At 35.2% G+C, this 21,595-nt stretch overlaps 2 protein-coding genes across 2 annotated transcripts; both read right to left on the bottom strand.

Moving 5' to 3' along the window:
• Positions 1-8,409: 8,409 nt before the first annotated feature.
• Positions 8,410-10,574, bottom strand: LOC116003985 (linolenate 9R-lipoxygenase-like). Its single transcript, XM_031243928.1, has one exon. The coding sequence runs from the start codon at positions 10,222-10,224 to the stop codon at positions 8,410-8,412; it is 1,815 nt and encodes a 604-aa protein (XP_031099788.1). The 5' UTR covers positions 10,225-10,574.
• Positions 10,575-10,576: 2 nt separating this feature from the next.
• On the bottom strand, positions 10,577-16,608 carry LOC116003984. The gene is made up of 8 exons (XM_031243927.1): positions 16,504-16,608; positions 16,228-16,430; positions 15,500-15,947; positions 15,062-15,421; positions 14,608-14,786; positions 11,505-14,480; positions 10,736-10,992; positions 10,577-10,649 (listed from the first exon to the last, which is right to left on the bottom strand). The coding sequence occupies exons 1-8, from the start codon at positions 16,580-16,582 to the stop codon at positions 10,577-10,579; spliced, it is 4,575 nt and encodes a 1,524-aa protein (XP_031099787.1). The 5' UTR covers positions 16,583-16,608.
• Positions 16,609-21,595: the final 4,987 nt, after the last annotated feature.

The raw sequence follows: 21,595 nt of genomic DNA, 5'->3' as shown, positions 1-21,595 counted from the left end.
GTCTGGTGAGCAGATTGGAGATATAATAATCGACTTTGTAGGTGTTGGTGTTGTTGAGATTAATGCAAGAAAATAAGATTAAGTCAGCAAAGGAACCTTCGAATCGAAGTGTTTGAAGGTCTTTAGGGGAACATGGGAGATAACTTATACGGAATGCACTCTCTCCGTACACCTTTGGTAATAAGGAATTAGAAGAGTTGGAGTTGGAGATGATTTGGAAGTGAGAATACTGGCATTGGTTGCAGCCGTCAGAGATACAGCTGACGTCACAAGAATATGCAAATCGGAAAACAAGGCTGCTTGATTCTGTATGTTGGTGGCGTAGGTGACGGAAGCGGGCAATAAAGTAAGGAGAAGAGATGAGAGAATGCCAGCGCTTGCAAACCGCTTGGAATCGAACGGCTGCTGTTGTGGGTAGTCTTACAAGTATCTCGCCCACCAATTCATCACACAATTTGTTGAATAGAGCCATTTTGCCGCTACTGCCTCGGGATGAGAACAACAAATCTAAGGATATTAATTTTGAAAGAATGAATTGTTATTGAATACTTGAAGGATTATTTATAGGAATATAAATAGTTCTACTCAGATGAGGAATAATATAATGAATTTCACAATAATACAAAGAGAAGGATTTAGTGTGACTAGCTAAGAGATAGAGTCTTTATTAATATTATTTTAATTTGTTATAACACCAAAGTATAACACCCAGATATTTTATTAATATTATTTTGTTATAAAAAAATATTTTCGTCAATATTATTTTGGAACTCCTACCTTCAAAATTTATTATGCTACTATTAAAATTATTTTGTCAAATTATGTGACCCAAAAAGTATTTTGAGAATTATTTTCAGAGTATTATATTATCCTAATGTCCTAATGTATGTACGTATACTGTCATATATTAAAATATAATTGGTGAGTAACTTCACATATTAAAATATAATTGGTGAGTAACTTCACAATAGTAACTTGATAGATTAGACCTTGTACTCTTATTTTGAAGGTTGTGGGATCCCCTCAAACTCAGTAGCAACACTCCTTATAAAGTTTTAGAAAGCTAGATATATACTTAACAGATCAGATTTTATATGATCCGAAATTTTAATACCCGGACATTTTATCAGCATTATTTTAAATAATTTCGTTAATATCACTTTAATTTGTCACTAATACCTTCGAAATATTTTATTATATGAAATTATTATTTTATAAATTATTTTTTGTATCTTTTAGATTTTAGCGTAAAAGATTGGGAAAATAATTTGTCTTTTAGACTTTGGTGGAGTGGTTAGTGAAGATTAGGGAAAAGATATTATTCCTTCAAAATAAAAATAAAAAGAAGAGATATTATATTTTATATTAAAATTATTAGGAAAAAAATTACATTTTAACACTAAATTTTATGTTATTTATAAAATTGAACACTAAACTTCACCTATAAATACCCTAGCTATTTAACATTCTCATCATCCAAAAATTACTTAAATTTCCTCTCTTATAGTAGTTCTTCTCCTTTCTTGCAAGAAGATAAACTATCTATAGTTTCCTCTCTTCCTTCATCATCATCGTAGTCTTATCCTTCTTCATCATCGGAACAAGAACTAGCATACGAGAGCCAACGATTCTAGGTGATTTTGATGTGCAGTGGATTTTGACTTCTAGGATAAGATTCATGTTCACTAAAATACCTTTTTCCCGAATTAATTTCCGTAAAATTGATGTTCACCAAAATTATTTTTACCCAGTAGCTATCCAAAATATTTCTACCAGGCGCAGTCAGAAAAGTAAATTTGATTTTTTTTTGGAGAACCTAAACTTATATATCTTGACATCCATAAAAAGTTTGGGTTAAAAATATGTTCTAGTAAACATAGAGGGTAGACTTGAAGATGATAATAACGATATTTTGGGACTGGAAGTCTATTGCTCTGTTGCTATTGGAGCACTATTATAAAACTAGAAGTTCCATAGTCACATTAGGCCTGATATTGAACTTGCGAGGAAATTGCTAGCAACGTTTAGTGCTTCTCCCTACAATGAAATATTGGAATGGTGTTTAACATATCCTCCAGCATCTTCGAGGTACAAAGATTTTGACGTTTATGTGAGAATCCAATATGTGGTTTTGATGGGCTACTTGGGTACTTGGCTCTTTTATTTGATCCCCATGATGCAAATTCCAAGCCCCAAACTGGTTATGTTATGTTTTTACCCCCCATATGAGGACAAATAAAGATTGTGTTGCATAAGCAAGTAGTAGGTTTGTTAAGGGAACCTTACAAAACATATTGCACTACACCTAAGTTCTTCTACCCACATGAACTCCAAAAGAGTAGTAAAATTCTTGTTGAGAGAAAGTTCACCCAGTGAATAATTTGGCAGATATGTTCACTAAGTCTCTACCTCCATCCACTTTTGAGTAATGTGTTCATAAAATTGAGATGCGTAGGCTTGGAAGATTGTTGTATTCAGGGGGCGAATAGACTTGGAAGATTGTTATCTTTAGAGGGAGCGACAACCCTTAGCTGCACTGGAATGGACAGTCTAAAAGACTTTTGAAATCCTGAAGATTATGCTTCGAAAGCATATGGTTGCATTCTTTTTCCCTTAGCTAATTAAGTTTTTCCCACTTGGTTTTCTTAGACTAAGAGTTTTAATGAGGCAACCGATATAGGTGCACTTGAATTGATAGTCCTGAATTGAAGACCCTTAAAATCTTGAAGATTATGCCCAGAAGGCTTATGGTTATACTCTTTTTCTTTAACTAAGTTTTTTCCCACTAGGTTTTCTTATAGGCTAAGGTTTTTAATGAGACAACCGGCACAACGCACAACACATGGTTTAACATACTCCGTGTACTCTTTATATATGTGTGTGTGTGTGTGTGTGTGTGTGTGTGTGTTATATATATAATTGTGATACTATTAGATTTTTCTCTATTAAGTCTTTTATTTGTTTTAACTATTGATCGATTTAGTTATTATTTTTTCTCTTTCATCATTTGGATAATTATATCTTTGAGGTTCAACTGTAATACATTCTCTTTCATTATTTTTACTTATATGGACAAAACTCTTTATTGTAATGTGGTTATTACTGCTATTCCTTCTATTACAACCATTCCATTAAATATTGTTACTTTTATTTTTAACTTATCAAATCTATTATATTGTTTATTTAGTAATTAAATTTAATTTTTTTTGGGTATAATTCCTAATGTATTAAATTGTCTAATTCCTAATTCTATAGGTCTTGTTATGATTTGTTTATGAAAACATAGTTTAGATCCTTTTACTAATGGTATTAATTTTGATAATGATTTTATTCTTCTAATTTCAAAATCCATACATATATCGTCTAGTATAGTAATTTTAGAGATTTCTTTGTATTCTATAGCTTTTAAAATTTCTTGATATAATTTAGGTACTATTATCTCCGTATCATGTTATTTTCTTACATGGTGATTTCCTATTAAAGCATAAATCATTTTTGTTTCTATACTCATTACTTTACTTCATGGAGGCATATCAATTCCTTGTAATTTATAATATACGGTTAAGACTAATTCTTTATCTTCTGATATACTAAAACCTGGTTGTACTGTGAATTTTAATTTTTTATAAATTAGTTTTCCTCTTACTACTGTTATTAAAGCATCTAATATCATATATATATATATATATATATATATATATATATATATATATATATATATATATATAGGCGTGTTAATATTTTTCTTAAAATATGCTTTTATAGTAAATTTTATTTCTCCAAAACAAACATTCGTATATCTTTTAGCTTTTATTTTTGATAGGTTTGCCAAATCTCTTTTTAATATTTCATTTGTTATTAGATTTATTCGTTCTTTTCCATTAATAGTTGTAATATCAATTGCATTTTTATGTTTTTGTAGTACATATTTGTATCTTAGTTTATAAATACTTTGCTCTCTTTTATTTTTGTGAATTTTGTATAACGATGCTTGCTTTTGCACTTTGTATTCTCATGCTTGGATTGATTCTTTATTGCATTCACATCTTAGCGTGCTCAGTTTGTCTTCCCTAGAGAATTGAACGGTAACTCAGGAATATCCTTTCCTACCCCACTATTCATTCACATACATCTTTTACCTTCTTTTCACCCGTAAGTAAAACACATTTGTCACATATATAACATCACATTGAGTATATAGATTTCTTTTTTTTATTCAAACATATATAATACCACATTTAGCATAAAGAACCAATAAAGAAATAAGTAGTCAACTAATAGACAAAAGCGTTACCATTTGTAGGGGTGGGCGTAATTTGGATTACCCGAACTAATACCCGAAATCCGAACCGAATTTTAAATTTTGGGTGAACCCAAATAGTTATCGGTTCGGATATTTTAAATTTTGGTATATCCGAATATAAATTTGGTTCGGATATCGGGTGTTAAAAAATTTACCCACACCCGACCCGAAACCCGAACTAACCGAAATTTTATTATAAATATAATAATATATATTATATATTTAGTTATCAATGTATTTCATAATTAATAATATATTAATTTTAAAAAGTTTATTGGTTAATTATTACTATTTGTCTTATTTTTAGTTTGATAGTATATGAAAAAAATATAAATAATAAAATAATCAAAACATAAAAAAAATTAAAATTGATAAAAATAAAATTTTGGGTATATCCAAACTAACCCGAAATAAACCCGAAATAATTTCACCCGAACCGAACATATCCGAATTAAATTTGGTTCGGATATCGGGTGTCAAAAACATCACTCGAAATTTTCGGATATCCTAAATAAAATTCGGGTATCACCCGAACCGAACCGACGCCCACCCCTGACCATTTGTGATGACAATCGAAGGTGTGATGTGTCGAATTATACTGTTCAATGCATATAAACTTGGGTTGCTAGCTACTGTAATACTTTCAAAAAAAATAATGGAAACAAATAAATACAAAATAATATTAACACATTAACACGTAAAAATAAGACAATAACTAAATAAATAAAATTAGATTAATTAAAATATTACTGTAGCCGAGATGAGAAATAAGATAATTTGAATATAATATAACATTTACTATTTCTGGTTGCACTTAATGGTGTTCCTCTAGTGGTCACATTATTCTCTTTGAATGGACTTTGACGAACATTAACTGCAACAATTTAACATAACAAATAAATCAAAATTTGCATATAATTTAATATATTATGTTACATTATATTTTTCAATAGTAGTAGTTGCTGAGTATATTAATAGGTGTTGATGGAGAGAAAACTCTAAATCCATCGAACAATGATTCGTTACTAGCTACTACAGTTATTTACATTAAGGAAGAAAAAATGTGCATGGGATATTGGAAAAAAGTTTGCTCACCATTCAATCTCGGATTAATTGGATTAAATGTTGGATAACCAACAGTTGATTGCAATATCGGCTCATTTTCTAAAAAAGAAAAATTATCAGTGTTTAAACGATTCTCATAAAATAACTTTCACTTTAGATAGACAACTATGAATGCATGTCTTAAGACAAATTAAATTTTATATATTAAATGTATATATATTATTTGGGTTGCTGAAATATTTTCGGGAAATAATAAAAATAAAATAAATACATAATAATTAACACATCAATTGTAGTAAATCAGTAATTTAAAACAACAAATAAATCAAAATTTGTATATAATAAAATGTAAGGGTTATTACGAATAATTTCAATGTGAGTTGTATTACCATTTTAGGCATATTAATAGGTGTTCTTGGAGAGCAAACCATAAATCTACCGGACAATATTTCACTACCAGCTACTGCAATTATTTATATCGAGAGAGAAAAAATTAAAAATTGTATTTTATTTCAGTAAAATAGTAAGTAGGTTATTGAGATAACAAATTTGCTTATCATTCACTCTGGGATTAACTGGACTAAGCGCTGGTGAACCAACAAGTAATTCTAACAACTACTGAAACCATAAAAATAACAAAAGAAAAATATGAAGAGACAAAAATACCTTTACTAAAAATTGAAAAAGTCATGAGAAAAATTAAAAGTGTCTAAAAAATAATAGTCTAGAATGTTAAATGATAAAAATGATAGTTTGAGACTAAATTTAAAATTGCTACAAAAAAAATAAAGAAGGTTTGATGAAATTAACTCAATACTTATTCTATTGCTAATCTATTCCTTTCATATGAAAAAAAAAATGGTTATATTTAGTAAACCAAACATATGCAAATTTTTTTTTTTTTTTTTTTTTTTGCAAAACATATGTATTGTTGTATGTTATATTTATATACAACATATGTATTGTTTTATGTTATATTTATATATGTTGTATATTAAATATAAGGAAAAATGAAGTTATAACATAATTGTAAAATTCGCCCCTAATTTTTGTCTCTAAACTATTTTTAGTGTGTATTTTCGTTCCTAACCTAACTTCTCTTTCTTACTTTTCGTCTCTAATATTTTGTTAGTAAATGGATAAAAAAGCAACGTCACCGGTAATTTAAGAATAAAAAGTAAGGGCGGGCATTTCGGGTTTCGGTTCGGTTTTTTTCGATTTAAAAAAATAAACCATTCGGTTTAACATTAGAGTTCGGTTAAGTTTCGGTTTCGATTTGAAACGGTTCGTTTTCTGTTCGGATTTAATTCAGTTCGGGTTCGGTTCGGTTCATGTCTCCAAATTTTAGCCTTTCTTAATTTTCTGAACATACTATCACATTATCCATATCCAAAATCTAAACATTGTATAACAAAATAGCAATTCAAAATTCAAACATACTACTAAGTAATAATTGTGAGGTAAAGAACGATTGCAACAAACAACAAAAACGCAAAGTAGAGAACAAGATATAAAGAAATCAAATAAAAAAATTTAAGAGATACCAGTGAAAATATGAATTAAACGACGGGGCAGGCATCTAAGGGACTTAGATTTAACTTCTTTATTATTATTTTTATTGTCGTTGTTGGTGTTATTATTATTATTATTATTATTATTATTATTATTAAAACATAACAAAGTTCTGTTCGGTTTGATTTTTACTAAACCGTTCGATTTACAAGAATTTCGAACCGTTCAATTTTGTATTACTACTTCGATTCGGATCGATTTGGTTCGATCGGTTGGTTCAGATAAATTGAACCGAAATGTAACCTCTAATAAAAAAAAAGTAAGAATCAATTCTATAATTACCCCATTACTTTGCAAAAAAAGTGTAATTTCCCCTAAATATAAACAGGTTTGAAACTCATTTTAAAAGTGACGACATTTTTATATGAAAATTTGGAGCAGACTCCCATTACTCAGTCATCAAGAACACGGCTTCAGTCCGACGGTCCGTTGAGTTGTGTTATGAAAGTTCCCAGGTCCGCTACATATACTCCGTACTGCTCCTCAGTTTTCGATCCCTTTACCATTCGTTCGTTTTATTTGAAAAGGTTATTATTACGAATTACTCCGTACTTGATTAGCAGAAGCATTGACGATAGGGCAATGTTCTTAATTACGCAATGCATTTGATTTGATTTTGTTCTTAAATGTTGCTGTAACAGTTAGGAGTTCAGAGAGGATCAATTTCTTATTTTTTGTATGTGTTGTAAGATATTGATTGCCCTAGGCTAGATTTTGAAGTAGGGAGAAAGAAACTACCAATATTAGTCAGTCTTCAATCCTTGTAATTAACAATTACTCAGATTTTATATATTAAATGTATGTTTGTTATGTCAAATACTACTGCTGCAAAAGTATTGACAAGAAGGCAATATTCTTTATCCAAATATTATTATTAGATTCTGTTTACCTCACATGTTAAATGTTGCAGATTAATACTAAATAATTTGAAGAGGATCGTTATCTTATTCTAGATGATGTTTTATATGGTTTTCGGAGAAAAAAAGAGCTAACTTATTGTATAAGGCTGACATTTTATTCATGAGAGTAGCCATTTTGATGTCTTATTACAACAAAACTGTGATCTTAGTAATTTTGAGTGACTAGCTTAGCTAGCCATCAATTGCTATGCCTTGACTTTACAATTTGTTCTTTCATGGCAAGGGAGAGGGCACCAAAATAAGATGATGTTTTATAAGGCTGATATTTTATTCATGAGAGTAGCCATTTTGATGTCTTATTACAACAAAATGATGATCTTAGTAGTTTTCAGTGACTAGCTTTGCTAGCCATCAATTGCTATGCCTTGACTTTACAATTTGTTCTTTCATGGCAAGGGAGAGGGTGAAACATTTAAAACATCATCAAGAATAAGTGATGTTTTATTAGGCTGATATTTTATTCATGAGAGTAGCCATTTTAGTATCTTATTACAACAAAATTATGATCTTAGTAGTTTTGAGTGACTAGCAGCTAGCCATTAATTGCTATTACCTTGACTTTACAATTTCTTCTTTCATGGCAAGGGAGAGGGCACCAAGACTACAACCCTCTTCGATCACCACCCCAGGCATAGCCACAGCTCTACTCCCCATAAATCCATCTTCCCCAATGCTAACCTTCCCAAATTTAACCATCCCTCCACCTTCATATATGTGCCCAAACAGAAGGGCATCTCTCCCCACACAACCTCCTCTCTCAATCTCAACCATCTCAGGGTTCAGCAAGGCTCCCATGCTGTCCACATAAACCCCCTGACCTGCTTCAACTTCTGACCCCATGAGCTTCATCCACAGCACAAATAACATTGAACCACTAGCCATATCCATGAAGTAGTCACTGACTAGAGTTCTAAATGCCTGCCATAGTGTCTCCATGAACAGGCTTGTGCTCCAAATGGGTAATGTTCCACCATCTTTCTTCTTTGTTGTTAGTGCCCATTTGGCCACTGCACAAGCCAGCGCTGACAATAGCCCTGATGACACCCAAAACAAAGGAAGCAGCCCGTATAATGGATATTTTGTAGTTTTGTTCAGAATTAGGATTGCTTTGAGGGGAGCATAGGTTGTGTATCCTAACAGAAAGTAAGGAAAGAATGTTTGTAGTAATGGTTGAGCAAATGTAGACCAGGAGGTTTGATACCATGTCCTTGCAAGAGTCACTTCATAGGTATCCTTCTTTACTAACTGGGGTGCAATTGGGCAGCCTGAAAGGTCAACCTTCACATCAGATTGCTCTATAAAGTTTCTCCAGGCTTCTGGCATTGGCTCCTCATTTCTCAAGTGTTGGCATATCTCGTATACTAAGGAACGACCATGATCAATTGAAGCGCTTTGTGAGGCTGATGTTGCCCTGATGACGTCAATCTCATGACATAGTAGGAAAGGGTTGAATTCCAGCTCTTCTGACTGCTCTCTGGTAAGGTTCTCACAGAGGGTTATCTCCCCAACATCAATATAGGGGAATTCTGTCTCATCCCATGGTCTAGTGCAGTCGAGTGCAATGTCCTGTGTGGCTTCATCATCAGGGACTGACCGGAATTGCAGCTGGAAAATGTATCTAACCCCTCCTGGAGAAATTACACGTTTCTGAAAGTCATCAGCTAGGAATTGCAAAGGGCGTGTGTCATGTTCTGATCTTGGAATTGCACCAGTTTCCGGGGGAAGGATTCCAATAGGCTGCACTTTACCAGAATCCTCAGTGATCCCTTCATCTGCAGGCCTCAGCTTGAATTTCACATACATTTCTTTTCCATCTGCAAACCTGAAGAGCCGGCATATGTTTGAGTAGTAATGCAGCTCAGTATATGAGTTTGCATTGCGAAGGGATGTCCAAACTGCATCTCTCACATGTGGCATGCGCTCCACCTGTGCCTCCCTTGCGGCTAGCCCACACACTAGCCAAGTTGCAAAGTCAGAAATGGTGCGAGCATAAAATGCTTTCCCTGTCTTTAGTGTCAAGTCCAGGAGTGGGGTCTTGTTATCCAATTCATCAGAGAGTATTCTCAATGCTGCACCACGAGCATCCAGCCTTGCATCATCATCAGCACTTAAACTGTTGCTGTGCCGGACTATGACAGGGTAAGTTTTCCCACCTTGGAAGATCTTGTGTTCTGGAAATCCTTTAATGTTGTCATATATCTTTAGCACACCTTTTCCACTCACACCAACTCTATGGAAATATCTTGTTCTGACTTTTAGAGTAGTGGCAGCCAAATTTGCAGCTAGGTTTCCTACAATCCTCTTGTATTTTGTGTCCATTTCTTCTATCCTCTCATCTAATGCATGCAGCGTGTTCTTGATCATGACAGGAGTTTGTGATCCAACATAAACACCACCACTTTGGAGAACTGAGCTCACTGGAGCAACCGAAAGGGCTCCAAGAATAACATCATTCTGGATAATTGAACCAGGGAGGACAAGACCTTGGCTCCCAACAATTGAATTATCCTGCACCTCAACTTTCCCACTCGTGAACCCACTGGAAGAATAGAAACCTGTTACAATCCTGCTGAAATCACCTAGATGGACACCTGCGCCAATTGATACTAGTTTTGGGTCTGAGATCGGATTGATGGCTCGAATAGAACAGTGCTTTCCAACTTTGGCACCCAAGAGCCTCAAGTATGCACAAAATGCTTCAGTTCCTGAGAGTAGCTTAGCAAATCTGAGGTGGCAGGCAATGTTTATTCTGTGGCATAACCATGCTCTTAGAGAATCCTGTCTTTTTTCTTCATTTCTTGACAGAATCCGGGTCAAGGAAAAGGTAAAGAAGCTAAGGATTAAGCCATGGGCTATGTAGGATAATGAAATTGACAAGGCAAATTGTATGAGACTCAAAGAGGTGCTGGAAATAATGATGGCATATGCAGCAATGGTGAAAGGGAACCAGTGCAATGCTCCAGATATGCAGAGAAGTGAAAAGTACTCTACAGAGGGAGCACTTTGGGTTATCCAAATGTAGATTGCATAAAGGCAAGCACCTGACAAAGTACTTAGGAGTCCAACAACATAAATGCCTATGAAATGGTAAAGCATTTGACTTCCATCAGTTAATTTTTTCTGTTCTGTAACCTGTAATCAAATTGGAAATCAATATCAGAACAAGAAGAAATTGGAAAATAGTTTAGTTGAATCAGTTAAAACCAATGCTCTAATCCGATCTGCAAATAAGTCTTGAATGAAGATATGCTTGACCACTAGCTCTAGTTGCTTAATTAGCTTCCTATTTCTTGTATGGGCTCTAAATGTATTTATTGACTTTATATAAGAAATGATTGGAGAAACAAATGTACCTGTCTAATTAATGCATTAATTAATAAACAGAGATTATTGTGTTTAATATGGAATATTTTATAATATTGGCCTATCGGGCTAATAAAGTTAAAATAGCAAGTTTCTCATCTTCAGTTCCAAACACTGACCTGATATGTTTAAGATTTAAGAAAACAAATGTTTAACATATTCAGTAATTCAATTAATGCATTGAAATAAATAAAGAAAATGTTTAGCATTCTTTTTAGTAGCTAACTTTTAATATGAAGATTGAACTACCAAATTGCTGACGAAGGATTAAAAGTTCTCACCTGAGTCCTGTTAGATTTGCTGGATTTAGAATTTGGTTTGCCTTTGTTCTTCTGCAGTGCTGGTACCTCTGTCCCTTCCACCAAGACACTTCCTTTCTGGATGACAGAGTATGGACCAACTGCACAATTTTTACCAATTCTTATTGCCTGGAAGCTCAGGATTCCATGCTTTACTTCATGGCTCTGAACTAATGCTCCTTCTGCTAACACAACTCCTTCTCCAATGGAAACCAGAGCTGGGTCAGTAATATCAATGGTATCAAGCAAAACGGAGGATCCTATTCTGGTGCCAAACATCTGAAACCAGTAATTTAAAAATACTGTTCCCCTCAGATGCACTGCCATCACTTTTGATGAGACTTCTTGGGCCTTGTATAGTGCCCACCACTTGATAAAATCCATTGAGTGGATGGAAATTTCTGGGGTTAAGGCATAGTTTGGTTGGAGGAATGAGCTTCCAAAGAAAGCAATGCTTAAGCAGGTGGTAAATATGCAGAGGATCCAGGCAAAAGGAGCAAGTGCCAGAGAGATCAGATAACCAGCCCAGGGAATAGTGCCAGTTAATTCATGGCTGGTAGAAATGATATTCTTGGAAACAGAAATAGAGAAATATGCAGGAAGGGCTAACATGAAAGCAACATAAATGAGTGCAAGGGTTTGTGTTAACAAGAAACCAAATTGACCTGTGGTAGAAACTTCAGTCATGAACACATCGGTAATTGTTTCAGATTCTGGAACAATGGAAGTTGTTGTCATCTGATGAGGTTGAGACTTCTTGACTAGATCCTCTGAGAAGCTAGCTAATTCCTCAATGCAGGTTGCAGTGAAAATGTCGATTGCTCCAACTGGCACACCAAGAAAATCGGAAAGCTTTTGAGCTGCCCTCACTACTCCAATAGAGTCAATCCCATAAGAAACCAAGTTCTCAGTTGCAGAGATCTTGTTGACAGCAATTCCTGTTTGCTCCGAAACAAGTTGTTTCAAAAACTCCTCAATGTCTTTGTTAGTCATTCTTGGAGTCGGTGAAGGTATATTCATCTTCAGTTGAGACCTTGGTGTGTTCCCCTCCTTGCACGTGCCTGTGGTGAAAGAACGAAGCAACTTTCGTTTGGACAGTATTGGATCTGGAACTAAAGTAAGTGTTCCATCAGTGAATTGCTGGAGGCATTCAAATCTTTTGATTTTCCCAGATGTTGTTTTACTGATAGTCCTCGGCTTGATGAGTTTAACAGAAGCCAAAGTTACTCCATGTTCTTGTGCAACACGGGCCTGAATTTCCTCTATAATGTCTTTACTAACCGGTTTACCATCTCTAACTTCTGCAATCACAACTAAGCCAACCTGATCAGAATGGTCAGGCACTGGCACCCCTTTCGTGGATAAGACTTCCTCCGGGACTCCAATGACAGCACAGCAACCGGGGCGTAATTGTTCAGATGAGCTCTCAACAGTCTTTTCAATATCTGCTGGATAGATATTCCTTCCAGCTACTATGATGAGGTCCTTGATTCTACCGGTGATAAACAAATTCCCATCAATAGTCCTTCCTAAGTCTCCTGTTCTTGTGTAAACCTTGCCAGGGTAATTCTGAAGCTTATTGCTGAATGTTCTTTGACTCAATTCCTCTCTACCCCAATATCCAATTCCAGCACTCGGACTGCTAATCCATATCTCTCCCTCCTTTCCAGGCTCCGTATGCACTTCACCACTTTCAGGATCAACAATTTTGATGTCAACATCTGCATCATTTGAGTTCACATACCCACAACACACTCTTCCCTGCCAATCTACCAAGATTGGTTTCCCTTCTCCATATGCACAACTGACAAAGACACAATTTTCTGCCAACCCATATCCAGGAGCCATCACTCTTTGTGAAAGTCCAAAAGGCCTTGTGAGCTCAAGAAATCTTTTAAGAGTTTTCTGCCTTACTGGCTCAGCTGCAATCATCAGAAAAATCAAGGATGAAAGGTCATACTTCCAAGCCTTGTCCTTGCTGGTTTCTAGTTTTCGAACCATGAGTTCAAAGGCAAAATTCGGGCCAGCACTGTGAGTTGCCCTGTACTTGCTCATGACCTCGAGCCATAGGAGGGGATTTCTGATGAATGTCATGGGCGAAAATAGAATTGCAGTCCCCCCACTTACAAGAGCTGTGAAAAGCCCACCAATAAGTCCCATGTCATGGTACTGAGGAAGCCAGCTGACTAATACAGTGTTTGATGTGCTTCTGTATGTTTGCCGCATTAGCTTCACATTATGGATAAGCCCACCATGAGTTATCATGACTCCTTTGGCATCACCAGTTGACCCCGAGGTAAACTGCAGAAAGCAGAGATCATCAGCCTGTGGTTCAAAATTGTGATTCATGTCCTCTTGAGGAGGCATATCTTTGGATTTCCTTATCCATGTATCTGTATGTATCCATGGAAGATTAGGCCAGCGAGCTGAGCATCTTCCCTTTGTTCGAGATAGTGATAGCAAGTTCTTCACAGAACCTGCTCTGACAGCAGCGTGATAACTGACAGTTGATAAAATTGCCACAGCATTGCAGGATTTAGCAATGTTTTCAATCTTCAATAATGCCTGTCCTCCTCTTTGCATTGGATCAGGTGGAAGTGCTGGGACAGGTAACACTCCTGCCCTTAAACACCCAAAGAAGGCATCTACAAAATCCAGGCCTGGAAGATGAACCAGGAGGACCCTATCTCCAGGCTTGATAACTGGCTTCCGGCTGGTCAAGAGCCCTTGAGCAATGCAAGAAGCATTTTTATTCAATTCTTCATAAGTCCTCTGGCTTGCCGTATCTCCCCCTTCATTTATCCAAGTGTAAAGCATCTTTTTCTGGATGCTTTTATGAGTGCCCCAGTGCTTCAAATAACCATCAAGGCTGGACAAATCAGGAAATACCGCTTTCTGGGACTCCTTGAGGTCTTTTGGATTCTTGTCTAAGGAGTCAGAAAGTAGCGGAAATAGTTTCTGCAATGAGAATCTTTAAATGAGTAAACTACTTGCTTCTTTTTTCTCTTGAACTAGCAGTTTGATTTATTTTTTTTTTCCCTTTCTGGTGCAATCAATGAAGTGTAGAATATGCATTCACAATTACCTTCACATATGGAAATCTTGGTAATGAGTCATTATTTGCAAAGTGTTTGCAAACTAAAGCCATTGAATAGGATGAGTTCCTCTCTGTCAGCTCAAAAGCCATTAGTCCTCCTACATAGTAAGTGTTCTGCTGACCTTGAAGTTTACTCTCTATTTTCTCATAGAATCCATCCTTCATATCTGCATTAAAAAAAACAATGAGAAACTAGTACCAAAATCTTTTAGGGCCTGTTTACTTCAGGACTGTTTTCTGTTTTCTAATTTTTCAGTTTTCATTCTTTGTTTTCTATTTTGTATTCTCTGTTTTCTGTTTAGAAAACTAAAAAATGTTTCCAATTTTCAAAATAGAAAATTATGCTAGTAAACATGTTTTCTGTTTTCTATTATCCAATTCTCTAGTTAGTAAACGGGCCCTTAGTATTTTACAGAAAACAAGAAGAAAGTTCAGTTTCTACCTTGGCTTTCAACATGAGGAAAATACTTGAATCGTCTCTGTAGGACCATTTTTTGAACTTCTCCTCCCATTCTCTTAACTGCATCAATGGCGAGCTGCCTGACAGCTGGCCCTTGAATATCAGCAGAGTTTCCATAAGACCAGAACAGGAAAATGTCAGTATCAGAATAAAATCTCTGCATTGCTACCGGGTTTCCTATAGTTCCAGGATCTTCCATGAATTCTCTGAAGTAATAAAATCCAACTGGCAGATGTTCCAGTCCTTTAATCTTCAAAACGGTTGTGTAGTAATCAATGGTTTGTACTTTGCCAAACAGCTCCTTTTCCAGTTCACTCAGATCCATTGCTTCATTTTCATCAACTGCATAGATAGAACATGGATTAGTTTCTGGGGTAGTACACTGAAGAATTTACAAGGAAGATATCAGATTTCACAAACCAGGTGAATTGATAGATGGTGATCTATATGTTCTTCCATTTCTGAAAGGAAAAGAGCCTGATATTATGATCTTATCGAATTCCACTGCTTCATAGTCTTCATTGCTATTTCTGACATTAACTCTGATGCCTAATTGGTTGCGACTGATTGACAGTACTTCTGTTTTGCACAGGACTTTTGCTGGCAAAGAATTGCTGATGTTCTGCCACAGACTTGTATATCCACCTTTAAAACGTCTAATTTTCCCAGCCATGGAAGTTCTGGTGAATTCATGAATGTAAGCGTAAGGCATGTCTTGAGGGAATCCATAGCCGGAAGCTGTGTAACCATAAGCAACAGACTTAGGAAGGCCTCCGAATCCACGGCCTTCAAGAAATGTGGTGGTTGAATCAGCAGCCAAGTCACTCATAGCGTGAACTCCAATTCGGCCTGATTCTTTTGCTTTTTCCTGCAAAGGAAAGCAATCCAGTTCGAGTAAGTAACTTAGTTTGAATACTGTAGTAAAATTAAAATGATACTTTAGTATTGCTATAATGAAACTAGCGTGGAGGGAAAATGAAACTAAAAAAACATAGCAATATTGTCAAATGAAACTGAAGTATAATTAAAATGATACATATTTCATGGTCCATGCTGCGACATAGACCATGGTCCACAGTAAAATTTGCTCAATAAGCGCTTGATCCTAACAAGATATGTAGATATGTGTAAATAATTCAGAAACTTACCTGGAGTTCTAAGGTCAGAGATATTACAGATACATAATCATCTGCAACTTTATTGTCTTGATATTTTCCTGTGCAGCTATCAATCAATGCAAGTTTATGACCGTCCATTTCCACCATTTCAGAACCGACTTCTCTTGCCAAATGGAAAATGGTGGGAGCACTATTAGCGGCGAGAACTTGCCCTCCAAGATCATAAATCTTCCCTGAAACATTTTCAAATGTTCTTATCATCTGGGACAGAAAGAACACTGGTGCAGAAATCAACAATTTGCATACCTTCAATATCAACTGACTCGCACATGCCAGCAACCGAATGATGTTTCTCCAGCACAGTCACGTTGTTGTAGCCAAGCATACAGAGAGCATAAGCTGCAGACAAGCCACTAGGACCAGCCCCTACAATCCCAATTCTTGTATCCACAGGTAAGCACGGATGCAGCTTCAAAAACTGATCTTCTATTGCTTTTCGGGTATCCATTTTTGTTTAGCCCAGCCTGGATTGCTGATAACAGATTAATAATTTCAGCCTTCAACTTCCATCTCTCCCCACCATAAGGAAACACAGAGGAGTAAACAGGGTATGCAACCGTAATACTAATTATTCTAGTGCTATAGGACAGAATTATATTCCATGATCTGTTAGTTTATGAGACCAGACAAAAGAAATGCACTTTCACCAGATGCTTCTTCAATGATGAAAACTATGCTCCTATATGGGATACATTTTTTTTTGTCAATTATGTCTTTCCTTCCTCCCCAACAAAGGGAGGGATATTTCTGGGCGGAGGCCAGTAAAGAACCAAGTTCAGCCCTTGTCTCTTGAAAATGTGATGGCGGTCTATAAAGAAATAAAGTTGCGCCTTTGCTACTGGCTATAGTTTTTGGTGTATGTGATAAGTGTTTGATCCTAACAGATATAATGTGTGTAAAAATGGAACGAAATATGTGTGTGAAGCTCCAAACTAACACAATACTAACTAGAAATTGCATGCAGAGAGATTATTTCTTGATTTTTTTTCCCTGCAATAATGCATGTGCTAGCTAGCTTGGAGAAACCATTCAACGTTTAAGGATGAAATATCATAGTACTACAAATGATACAACAATAATCATGCATCAAGAAAGTGAAGCAGCAGGCCAAGTAAAATATATTCAAGTGACTAACCTGAAAATGAAAGATGATACAAGCAGGGAAGAAATAAAGTATATGGTGTTTGAACTTTCAAGAACTGATATTTGGAGCGCCAAATGGCATTGGAGAAAAGAATTTGTGTGACGAAAAGGCTCCGACCGAGCCGACTGGTATACATGACGAGAATCAGAGATGACAGCAGAATTTAAATAGAGGAGATTCTTCCAGGTCCAAACGTTACCCGACAAGACATAGTTATTAGGTGTTACAGTGTTACCCACTGCGAATTCCTTGGTAAATCCGGAGGGACTTGAATATGGTAGTAATATTCTGGTTAGATGCCCTGTGATGTCTGCGCCTGTGCTTGTGAAATCCGTAAATTTCACTTTGTGCATTATAATTTTGGATGCCAAAGTGAATTTCACTTTGGCCCTGTTTGGTAAATAATCAGTCTATCAGCCGATTTTGGCTTATTTGACCACTATTAGTTGGTAAATAATGGTCCTGTTTGGTAAATAATCAGCCTATTAGTCAATTTTGGCTTATTTGATCACTATTAGTTGTTTGGTTAATAAACTTTTTGTAACTCTAAAATACTAAAATTCAAAAGGCTACTCAAAGTAGCCTTTTCAATTAGCTTTTTGAGAAAAGAAATTATACCAAACAGCTATCAACTAATAACTAATTTATCAAACAACTTTCAACAATCAGCCAATGTTATCAACAAATCATACCTTCTAACCTAAACAGTCAACCCAATCAGCTAACAACCATTTACCAAACAGGGCCTTTGTTATTTATTTTTTATTATAATTTATTAATAAATATATATAGGGAAGGATTTAGGTGCATGGAAGAGTTCTTGTGCGGTTGTGTGGTTACACATCTTTAGCATTACAATGGCGTACCTTAAGTAGACAAAGCACACACCTTAAGCATACAAACAAAGCACTTTAAAAACACAAATCACGCGCACCTAAAGCTCTTAAGAACATAAATCACACACCTAAGGTTTTAAAATGACACACCTTAAGTTTCAGCAACTCACGCACCTTTCACGCACCTTAAAAAAGAAAACAACGCATCTTAAGAAGGAAAATTACACACTTTAAGCTTTAGGTTCACTCACTTATGTTTCAACACTGACACACCTTAAGCATACAAATCACGCACCTTAAGAAGAAAAAACACGCACCTTAAGAAAGAAAATTACGCACCTAAAGCAACCGCACGAGAATTCATATATATATATATATACACACACACACGGCAAGCACATTTTATATATATATATATATACACACACACACGGCAAGCACATTTTTGGTATATATATATATACACACACACACGGCAAGCACATTTTTGGTCAAACGCATTTTTTTTTATGTATATATAGGCCACAAGCATTTCTGAAATGCATTTATATATATATATATATATATATATATACACACACACACGGCAAGCACATTTTATATATATATATATATACACACACACACGGCAAGCACATTTTTGGTATATATATATATACACACACACACGGCAAGCACATTTTTGGTCAAACGCATTTTTTTTTATGTATATATAGGCCACAAGCATTTCTGAAATGCATTTTTGGTATTCATTAAAGTACCCCAAACGCATTTCGGAATTGTGTTTAGGGTATACTTTAAAATAAATTAATACAAAAATGGTGTCGCATTTGAGAAATGTGTTTGAGATCCAGTTAATCCCATTGTTGTAAAAATTGCACCTAGACGACGGCTAGCTGTTTAGCGTATCACCACAATTGGTGATCTAGGCGGTCGACTAGGCCGTTTAGGCGCCACTTAGGCCCAGACAGGCTAGGGCTCTGACTAGGCCGCCTAGTTGGTCAATTAGATATCGTTCCTATTTTTCTTTTTCATTTTTTTAAATTGGTTATTTCACTCAAATGACGTTATTTTGAACGGAATAACTCTAAATCGTTCAAACTAGACATTTTTGGGTTAATATTTAATATTTTTGTATTAACTATTAAACTATTAAATAGTTTATAATTATCAAGTCTTAAAAAATTTAAACAAATTAAAAAAAAAAAAACTACACGAGCGCCCGAGGAGCGCCTAACAATTTTTCAACCATGGTTAATACCAAAAACATATTTCCGCGATCCCCATAACTTTTTTTCCTAATTTTGTCCAGAAATAAAAAAATTTCCTATTTTTGTCTATCACTTTTATTTTCTTCCCATTACAGTAAATTCCCCGCATCATCATCATCATCATCGCAGGGCATCTAACCATAATATTCTTGTGAAATCCGTTAAAGAATATTTTACAACGTAACCATTTTTTGTGTGGTAACAAAAACTGGATCCTGGAGGCCTGCAGTTTTTAATTTTGTCGTATATATTTTTGGGATATGAATTGAATATATAATTAATATCCAGTTTCTGTTTCTCCATATGCATGCAACGTAGCGAGAGGTCTGTTACGTTGGATTTGGTTGCATTATTAATATTGTTTAAGGAATAAGAATGAGTGAGTGTGAGTGAAACATTATATTTTTGTCGGAGCAGAATCATCGGAAAGAATAAACCCTTTTGGTACTCCTTGTTTCCGGCAACTTATTTTGGCAACACTTTTTTTTATTCAAAACGATAAGGTATACACTATATTATTTGGTCTAATCCATTCATTTATTTTGAGCCTACGTACTAAGCTCAACCGTATATTTTCGTCCTTAGTAAAACTTGGCCGATTGCCCGGGAATATTACCCATGGTAGTACTAGGATACTACTCTATTGTCTACTACTATGTGTGTGTTTGATTGACATGTTTTGATATAAAGTATGTGTATCAAAATGATTATTATTGTTTGGTTGACAGGTTTTTAGAATACTACCCATGGGTTTAGAATACCCTATTAATTGAAAAAGTCATACTCTTATTAAATAAGGGTTTCATTTCCCTTCATTCCCATTTCACCATACTACTAAACATGCATAATACTTTCACCAAAACCCATTACCCTTACCAAGTATTTGATACCCATTCCGATTCTGATTCCCATGTGCGAACCAAACACACCCATTATGTTTACTTTGGTTCGCACATGGGAATCGGAATCGGTATGGGTATCAAATACTTGGTAAGGGTAATGGGTTTTGGTGAAAGTATTTTGCATGTTTGGCAGTAGGGTGAAATGAGAATGATTATTAGGGTGCGTTTGGTTCGCACATGGGAATCGGAATCGGAATGGGTATCAAATACTTGGTAAGGGTAATGGGTTTTGGTGAAAGTATTTAGCAGGTTTGGTAGTTGGGTGGAATGTGAATGATTATTAATAGTTGGGGAAGAAATGAGGAAGGGAAATGAAACCCTTATTTAATAAGGGTATGAGTATTCTCATTAATGGGGTATTCCAAACCCATAGTAGCATTCTCAAAACCTATTAACCAAACACTAAAAATCACTTTGATACACATATCTTATACCTAAACCCACCAACCAAACACACCCTTAATAGTTGGGGAAGAGAGGAGGAAGGGAAATGAAACCCTTATTTCATTAGGGTATGTGTTTTCCAATTAATGAGGTATTCCAAACCCATAGTAGTATTCTAAAAACCTATCAACCAAACAATAACAATCACTTTGATACCCATATCTTATGCCTAAACTCACCAACCAAACACACCCTAAGTACATTAATATATAAATAATTAGGAAAAAAAAGTACTCATACTAAATTAGCCCTCTAAGTCGAACGGATAGTGCTATTGAATCATCTAACTGAAAAAAAAAATCTTAATTAGATATCCTATGTTATTTGAGAACTCGGATCGGTTTGTATATACTGTGTTTCTATTTGATGATATTATGAAGTTGTACCGGGAAGGTATTTATATACATAGGTAGAACTCTTCCCGCCATTCATTTTTAGTTCTAACAACCCCAATAGACTTTAACCAACTATTGCTTATTCTAACACTCTACCTCAAGCTGGAGCATATATATATATATATATATATATATATATATATATATATATATATGTATATAATTCAATTCGCTTGCGATAAGGCTTATCAGGTGCGGTTGTACGGTGAGAGGAGAGCCATAGATCTTGCCAAAATCAACATCCAGAATTAAAAACGTAAAAAAAACGCAGTGACAATTTGTTTAGTTTCCATATGGGTCAAACTTAAGGTGCGTAGGTCTTGTGCTTAAGGTGCGTTGTGTTTCT

Source organism: Ipomoea triloba, chromosome 14, assembly GCF_003576645.1.
Source record: "Ipomoea triloba cultivar NCNSP0323 chromosome 14, ASM357664v1".
NCBI lineage: Eukaryota > Viridiplantae > Streptophyta > Magnoliopsida > Solanales > Convolvulaceae > Ipomoea > Ipomoea triloba.
This window is presented reverse-complemented; position numbering and strand designations above follow the sequence as displayed.

Bases quoted from the DNA above. Each gene is read 5' to 3' on its own strand.
- LOC116003985 (XM_031243928.1), bottom strand. From the start codon at position 10,224: ATGATCAAGAACACGCTGCATGCATTAGATGAGAGGATAGAAGAAATG.
- LOC116003984 (XM_031243927.1), bottom strand. From the start codon at position 16,582: ATGCTTGGCTACAACAACGTGACTGTGCTGGAGAAACATCATTCGGTT. The intron at 16,431-16,503 runs GTATGCAAATTG...AAAATGTTTCAG, and splicing joins CGAGTCAGTTGATATTGAAG to GGAAGATTTATGATCTTGGA. The intron at 15,422-15,499 runs GTTTGTGAAATC...CTATCTATGCAG, and splicing joins ACCATCTATCAATTCACCTG to TTGATGAAAATGAAGCAATG.